The sequence below is a fragment of the Haliaeetus leucocephalus genome, unplaced genomic scaffold, assembly GCF_000737465.1.
Source record: "Haliaeetus leucocephalus isolate CR32 unplaced genomic scaffold, Haliaeetus_leucocephalus-4.0 Scaffold384, whole genome shotgun sequence".
Taxonomy (NCBI): domain Eukaryota; kingdom Metazoa; phylum Chordata; class Aves; order Accipitriformes; family Accipitridae; genus Haliaeetus; species Haliaeetus leucocephalus.
In genome coordinates, this window is record NW_010972820.1 from 3,410,119 (window position 1) to 3,418,625 (window position 8,507).

Here is an 8,507-nt window from a genome sequence, read left to right on the forward strand (position 1 = left end):
TTGTGCAAGTCCAGTTTGCTTAACAACTCTCAGTCATCTTCTACTCTGGACAATGCTTAAATCCCAGAGTCTGCCACCAGGCTCAGGGACCAGGGAGGACCAAGTGCAGAGCTTACATAGAGGCATAGGAAGGATTGAGTTCCTCAGCCCTTTCCCATGTCCTGTGTCCCTAGGTCCCCTGCCCCTTCAAGCAGCAGGTTTGCACTTGCCTTAGCCTTCAGTATTCATAGTCACAGTATCCATACAAGCCCATCTTACCCTTCAAACCCCTCACTAGATTCAACTCTAACTGAGGCTGGCTTACCTAATCCCATCCCTGCATACTCAGGGCCCCTGCAAGGGCAGCCCAAACCTGCCTTCAACCCTCTCTGCCCCTCCTTTTTGCCTCGGAGCTCAGCTGGAAGCTCCCCGTTCAGCCAAGCAGCCTCCTGCCACACGTGCTTGACCTTCCACGCATGGGAAAGGACCGTTCTCCTGCTTTGAAGAGGTTGTCATCAAAGATCAACCAACTCTCCAGCCCTTCGGGGCAATCATGTAGTGTAACACCCAATCATGTCATAAGCACCTGACTGAGGATATTTCTGTTACAAATTCAAACATGACAAGTATTTCATGGTACCGCTGATTTGTGGTTTTCATCAGTCAACACGGAAGTTACTAGCCCTCAACCTCAGGGCCAAACATCACCTAACGTATTTACCTGAAATATCATCTGAAGAGTCCTCATCCTGCGGCCTGTTAGACCTTTTGCTTCTCTTTGGTTTCTCGGGGTTGGCTCTTGATGGATCTTTCACCCGCATCTGTTACCTACTAGGAAAGAGAAACAGAGGTTGCTGTATTGTCTAAATGCTTCATCAAATGTAGCGAGTTTGAACTCTAAAAGCATGACATCAAATCACATATACAAACCTCATGAACAGTTTTAGACTTTGACTAATGTCAGCTATTGTGTAACAAGGAGCATGAAGGTGTCGGGAATGAACTCTCAGGAATGCCGCAAGATCAGTTACTTACACTACATGACATTATGAATTCTATGCGTAGCTACAGGGGACACACACTTCCAGGCAGTGGTATTAAATATTTGAGATACTGAGATTTGCTTTATTTTTGTTATTGTAAACTGAACTGCTACAGAGCTCCAGCCATATCTTACCAGAAAAACTTCATCAAAATAAAAGCTTCTCTTCCTTACCATATCTCCCTTAGGAAAGGTTTCGGTCACCATTAACCCTTGCACATTCCCTAAAAGCTTTTGAGCAATTTCAAACACTTTAATAAAATACAAAAGTCTTTCAAATCTCATTAAAGTGTCCTCTCCTATGAGTGAGGACAGACTGGAGTGCAAGCTGACCCCTCTACTAAAGATCAGAGAATCCATACAGATGAAGTCTCTCATAGGAAATTTGGGTCATTAATCAAGGAGTCCTATGAGGAATAGAATTAAAGCACAAATATTTGCCACTGAACTTTAAAAAAAAAATCCTCAAAGATTTCAGCACACCAGTCATTTAATCAAAATCCAAATACTGTGCCTCACACAAACAGCTTCTGAGGCTTAGTTTACAGGTTGTCTTTTAACAATGTGCTTTATAAAAACAAATTTATGTTTTCATATACAAAGCATATAAGACAGTCAAATATTCATACATTGTAAACCTGTGAGCCATTCTGTTTAGAAAAAAAATGATGCCTTGTTGTGTACCACAAACAGGTTAATAATGTCACCTGAGCCACCAGTACCAAACATTTCCAACTGTGCTACCTCATGTATGTACAGGAAACCTCTAAAATGCCCTACATTTGGGAACAGCAAAAGATACATTCTTGCTACAGATCAAGTAAGTAAGTTTGCCAAAGTTTAAAAAGTTTGTCTACCTAAGTTTTTAAATCTTCTCTATAGATGCATTTAGACCTTTGTACTACTGAAGCTCTGAAAGACATGGGAATTGACCTGTATACTGAACTCAATATTCCCTCTCTTATCCATTAAGGCAATCAGCAGAACAGTCATCAATATCAATACTAGAGCACCACCATCACTGGTATCTGAATAGCCTTCACTGAAGTGAAGCAGGCAATCTGTACCTCAGAGCTCCTGTTCCAGGTTCCTACAGATCTGGACAGATGTCTCTGCATCTGCCACACATACTGTTAGTGCTGGAGGTTTTCTGCATGAACGTATCAATTAGAGATTTACTTTGGACAAGCTGAATTTCTGCAGAGCATGAAAGAAACCTTTACTCTCTGCTTCCTTGCATCAATGGCTTCATGTCTCCTCAGCCTTTCAAAATGTACTTAATTTTTTGCAGAATGCTACATTTACATAGTCATCAGTTTACACTATATTAAATATCATGATGTTCTTAAATTATAGGTTTCAAAATTTCCTGTACTTAAGGGTATAAAGCTTCAAATGCTTAGACAGGCAAGTGAACCATGCCACTGAACTCAGCATTGCTGATTTTGTAGGTTCGCAATTCATGTTCATACAGTAAGAAAGATCTAAATATTCCAGCTCTTGACTATTTATATTCAACAAATGTTAGCACGCCTAATGTACATCAACAGCCATGCATCACGGTGTCCCTACAACATGAAAAGGTGCTTCAGACCCAAACAACTTCAACTGTGTACTTCTGCCTTGGCACCTTATCATATATATCCAAGCTTCATGTGAAACTACCCATCACCACTTGTCGCACTGCCGCTTAACCGAGCACAAGATTCATCAGGACACTCATCAAACAGTAAGGCTGATACAGCTGCTGTTAGAAAACCCATGATTTTACACTAAATTATGTAAAGAGTCAATAGCAAAGGCAGAAAAATGTCCTCCCTAAAGGAACGTAGTTGTGTTTAGGTTATTCAACATTGACATAAACTATCTACGAGTTCATTTCAGCATAACAATTTTTATCTCTTTGGACAGATTATGTAAGACTGTCCAAACCACAGAATTTCACCCAAATGAAAGTCATGTTCCTATCAGTACATTTTGAGAGCTCAGATAACTTCATGAAAGAACAATTATGGGCCCAACCAGCTGAAATACAAGCAAGTCTTTACCACCTGTGAAATCCCGTGGACTATAGGCCAGGCGATACCATCCAGATTGGAGCATGCACAGCCCACTGCTGAACCCACTCTCTAGGGTCCTTCAGGACACGTGGAAAAGACAAAGTGTCAGCTGGTACTCACAATGACCAAAAACACGGCCTTCCTAGCCCAACATAATCAACATGGCATTAGAAATGAACACTGGCGTAAGAAACCGGCATTCACACTGCAGGTTTGGGAACCCACCGAGCAACCCAGAGACTTTTCAGTCTTCTTTCAGTAAGAGCAGGCAGAACAAAAGATAGCACGGACCATTAGATTAATCAGTTTTCATGAACACACATATAGACAGGCATCCATCAGACAATGTTTACTGACCTGTGAGCTCTCAGAAAAGCCACAGCATATCAAGGACCTAGTCAGCCAGGGTTTGTGCCCGATTTTGAAAAGCATGTAAGTGGGATGAAAGGGTAAGAGCAACGAGCTACTCAGCATGCATCTACGATGCAAGTAGCACAGTATATATGCAGTACTATCTGCCCTTTTCCAGTATATTTGGGGACAGAAAACATTACAAGTAAAAGGTCTCATTTAATCATTAAAAACATGATTAACATTTCAAAATCAAAACATTTATGCCAGGAATTTGATTATTATATTTAATTGAGATAAACGAGGAAGAAACCTAAAGGTGCTTCAGAAATTACTTCTCAGAAATATTTCAGTTTATGGGAGATAAAAGGTTGAGATTTTATTGGAATGAAAACCCTGAACAAACATAGGCCCAAGAAAGCATAAAATACAGTTATGAAAAAAGCAAGAGACACATTCTGTAGGTTTCTGTTGACCATAGGCACAAGCCATTCATGAAAAGCCGGCAGAGGAGAAATTAATAATTTACACAAAAAGAACTTCATACACTGAAGATTAAAAACCGTGGCAATATTCCCATGATTTGCCTCTTTCCAACCCATTCTCCTATTTTTTTAGTATGTTCAATGAGTAACTTGTGGCTACAGCCGTCAACTGTGGAGTGTCCTACAGGAGACAGACTCTCCTTCTTTCCCTATACAGAAAGAAGTCTCCATGAATCCTTGCCTGGAAGTTTCTTTCTGTGATGGAAAAACAAATATGGTAAGTTTTTCATTTTGTATACACAAAATCAAGTCACAGTGCAAATGACACTTGACCAATTAATCTGACAAATAAAAAACCCCTGATTTTTGTGGTAGAAAAAGCTGCGTTCAGAGGGTATGTTAGCTCCACCCTGATCTTTATTTGGCACACAGTAAAAATCTTAAAAAGAAATTATGCAGTTTCATGGGCAAAACCTAAAAATAGAAACAGCTAAATCTCTTCCTTGTAAACAACCATTTCATACAAAACTAAGAATTAGTCCTTGCCAAACATGTTCAGATTCTTTGAGCTCAGCATACAAGAGTTTGAAGTGTAATCATCATCACTTGCTATTCTCGGTTTACTTTTTATTTCTTAAAAGAGTCCTAATGCCAGTCTACCTACAAAAAGCTGATTAAGATCAAAAGCTCCTCACTACAACTGCTCATTTCCACCTTTCTAGAAAGAACAAACCACTTCAAAAGCAGCAGGATGATCTGCCTACCTAATTTTAAAAGCTTCAGATTTGACAAAGTGCCAGAAATCAACATGCTAAATTTGTTAAGTTAAATTGAAGGTATGCCTAGACTATTTTAAATGTAAGGTATGCCAGAAATAGTCTATATTTAACAGCATTAATATTTCTGTATTTAGAAATGTGCCCTCTTCATAAAGTATCTATTTAGAAACCAAAAAGAGCTGGACGTAGTTCCCAAAACAAATGTTATTGTTAAGAATTTTATATTTTACTGGAACCCTGTAGAGGTAGGACCAATAAAAGATACAAGGCTAGTGTGAACTAGAATTCGCTTTTCTTTTGGGGGAAAAAAAAAAACCAAACACAAAAAAAACCAAAACAAAACAAAACAGGTCGTTCCTCTTCACAGCATCTTTATGCGAGAGAGGTGGAGAAGCAAACTATGTCTTCACTGTCTAGACACCCCAAAACCTATTCCTGTCTCATCATCTTGCACTCCTTACTTAGAGGTTGAGTGCCTCCTCCTACAATGTCTACAGCTCACTTGCTAAATTTTGAAATGTGCCACCTTAGTGAGTTTTCCCATGCAGTGCCTTCACTATGATACTTATAAGAAATGCAAACCAGATCACCAGTATGTTAGAGAAATAACCTGCCATGCTGACTACTACCACATCACTGCTTCCATCTGCCAAGATCCACTTTTTCCCTCCTCACATAATTAGGGTGCCAGCTCTTTCAGACAAGTGCCACATTTTTGTTCTTATCTGTGTAATACCTATCACAACATTTTTCCTGATTCTCGATTAACCAGGAGGATTACAGTTGCATTACTAGAACACAAACAAGATTAAAATGGTATAATAACCACCAGCTCATCTAAACATACTTACCCTATGCAATATAGCCAAGTGAGTCTACAGATAGTCTCCAGGTACTATTTTGGATACAGGTAAGACTCTCCCAGTTGGACTGCCTATTAACTGTGAAACCAGTATTGTTAATTATTTCATCAGTGAGCACCTGAATTCAAAAAAGCTGGGGCAAATACATTTACCTCAGTCCCTCAATTCATCTGAGGTATCCTAAATTCCAGCGGTCTCACCACTTGTAGTCAAACTTCCAAGTTAAAATGATAGCATTTTATGTTGATAATGCAAAAAAGCCCTGTATCGCACTGAAAAGGCACAGCATGCACTGAATACAGTGAAAAATTCGCACTTTCATGTAACTTAACAGAACTGTCCAGCTGTCAACAGCAGCCTAGCACCAAAGCAAGGGGCTGAGGAACAGCACAGATGTGCAGATTAAGTCCAAAGGCCAAGATACTCCGTAGCACATCTGTGAAGGGTCTTTATGAGCTTCCACGTAACTGTCAGAGCACAGAAAGAAGAGCCTTGTACGGGTCAGTAATGCCAGATCCTCTGCAGAACTGCTACATGTTTTGATGTAAGCTGCAAGTTGATATATTTTGGACATCTGTTCCAAGCGTTACCTGTGGCATTTTGGCTTGCTCGCCACTAGATCAAATGTCACCCAATCAGAGCAAGAACCGCATCCATCACAGTTAGCAACCGGGCAGTGTCACCCATCAGCGGGCCAGGAGGCTCAGCGCCCTGACAGCCACCGAAACCTTTGCGGCAAACAAGCCCCCGCTGCCTGCTAGAGCAGTAAAAGGACCAGAACTGCTGACTGGTAGTGGCAGCAACACTTCTTCCCCTGGAAAATGTCATCTGAAATTCTGAAAGTGTCATCTCCAAGATTTCCTAGCCCAAAGGCACATCACACATCCTACACCGTCACTGGAGCTCAAACGCCAATCCTGACATTATATTGCAGTCCTAAAAGGGTGAGACACTGATGCACTTTTTGCGCAAGGAGTGCGACAGAGCCTTTGGACCACTAGATACAACTTTCCAAGTGACAGTAAAAATCCCATGTCATTTCTCACTTTTATTAATCCTTTTTATCCAACTACCCATGCTAAGTATGTTCTGTCAACGTTCATGTTTGCATCCTGCACAATCTCCCTCAGGTTTCCTACTGAAACCCACTTGCCACTGAAAAAATACTTCTAAGGATGAACAGAAACCAGATGTGTCCAGGGACAAGAATGAAAAGACCCTGTAACTGGGTTTATGAATAAAGTAAATTAAAGGATTGAATGGGTAAAAGAAGTAGTATTTGATGACATATTTTTGCCAGTACCTTATAGCAAAGGTCTTATGGAGAATTTCAATATCCAACTTCATAAAGCAAATCACAACTTTTGCTTGTGTTCTCCATCCCACCTTAAATGTATTTTTAAAAAAATATGAACATACCAAGAGGGAAAAACATCTGGATAGGTACATTCATGGTTTAACATGGATTGTCCTGCAAATTCATGCTTTAAAAAGCAAAACACGTAAGTACCATAAAAAGGGCCATGGCTTGTAACTAATGATGTCGGCCCGCAAGGGAAAACTTTGTATCTGAAAAGGTAGTCAGATGACAGGACTGACAGACTATGCACTCAGGTGATATGAACACTGATGTAACAGTGCCATCACCACAGAATATCTGAGGGCGTAACAACTGAAACAGCTGGAGAATAACCAGTGAACTCACAGTATCTTGGCAGGATAACCATGTGGATAAAAACTGGGAAAAAAAGTGGTCCAAGATGTCAAAAGAGAACATGAAGGGCAATACAAGCAAAGGATGAACTTCAGAGAAATGCTAATTCTGTGAAGTCTCAAAAAAAAAAAAAGTAACTGTGGTTGCAGCACAGCACAGTGTGAGAGATACCAGGCTGAAGCCCACACAAGATACTACATTAAGCTGAGACTCGCACCGTACCCCTTCCTAAAGGGCTGAGTCGGAGCAGATGAAGGAAGACAAGGGCTGCATATAACTTCCCAATTACTCTGGAAAGGTGTTGTGGGAGCTGGCTAATTAATGGGGGTAAAACAGATAAAACCATAAAGGACTACAGAAAACTAGTTTGAGCTCTTTGAAAGTCAATCTTGCCACCAAGAGCAAAAAATTTCATTCTGTTTTGTTCCTCCACACAAACTGCCCCAGTTTGTTTTGATGACACGTCTAAAGTGGAACAACTTGTCCTTGATCTACGATTGATGCTCACAGCAGAACCTGCGAGACGCCAGCTGCGTTTCTGTGAATCTCGCAGAAACAAAACTACAGAGCACCAGTTCTTCAATATTTCATGAAGAAATCTGACAAAATATTTACAACTGTAGTAAACGGCAGACCAATTTCACAAAGGCATATTCTGCTATAAATCTGGCACATGCTCGTGCCACTACTATGCTTCCATTTAAAAAGCTAGGCAACGAGAGCGGAAAGAATCTTTAAACACAACTCTGCTTTATTATGCTTGCATGAGAGGACTGATTATTTAATGAAATTGGGAAATACCTGTAGCTAGAGATGACATGCAACAAGAATACAGCGCTACACCTGGAGTTATTACCATCTGCTTCTGCGCTCTTGACGTCTTACCTTATTCTTCTGCATCTGTGTTTAAGATGCCGTCATGCGTACCCTGTTTAACCACGCGAGTAGCAACGTATCTATAGCAAGAGCAGGATGAAGTCCTAAAGTAAAGGACATCAACAGCAAAAGACTGAATGAAATTCTGAAAACCAACCCAGGCGCGAAAGAATCAAAGCATTAACTCAAATACAACGTGCGGAGTTGCAGCCCTGGGTCTAAAACACCACGTCTCCGCTTCACCGAGAGGACCATCACCAGGCTGTCACCTAACCACCAGGCACGTCCCGGTCTGCATTCCCTGGAAACCAGGCTCGGGGTAGCGGAGCACCAGCGCTGCGGCCGCAGCACCGCCTGC

The 8,507-nt window shown here is 40.9% G+C and overlaps 1 protein-coding gene across 5 annotated transcripts in view; it reads right to left on the bottom strand.

The window, feature by feature from the left end:
* Window positions 1-8,507, bottom strand: part of USP45 (ubiquitin specific peptidase 45) — a 53,537-nt gene that overhangs the window by 44,728 nt on the left and 302 nt on the right. For all 5 annotated transcript variants that reach the window (XM_010573358.1, XM_010573360.1, XM_010573357.1 and 2 more), the window contains exon 2: window positions 701-810. In XM_010573358.1, coding sequence (XP_010571660.1) covers window positions 701-800 — 100 coding nt within the window. In that variant the 5' untranslated portion in view covers window positions 801-810. The remainder of the gene's footprint in view (window positions 1-700; window positions 811-8,507) is intronic.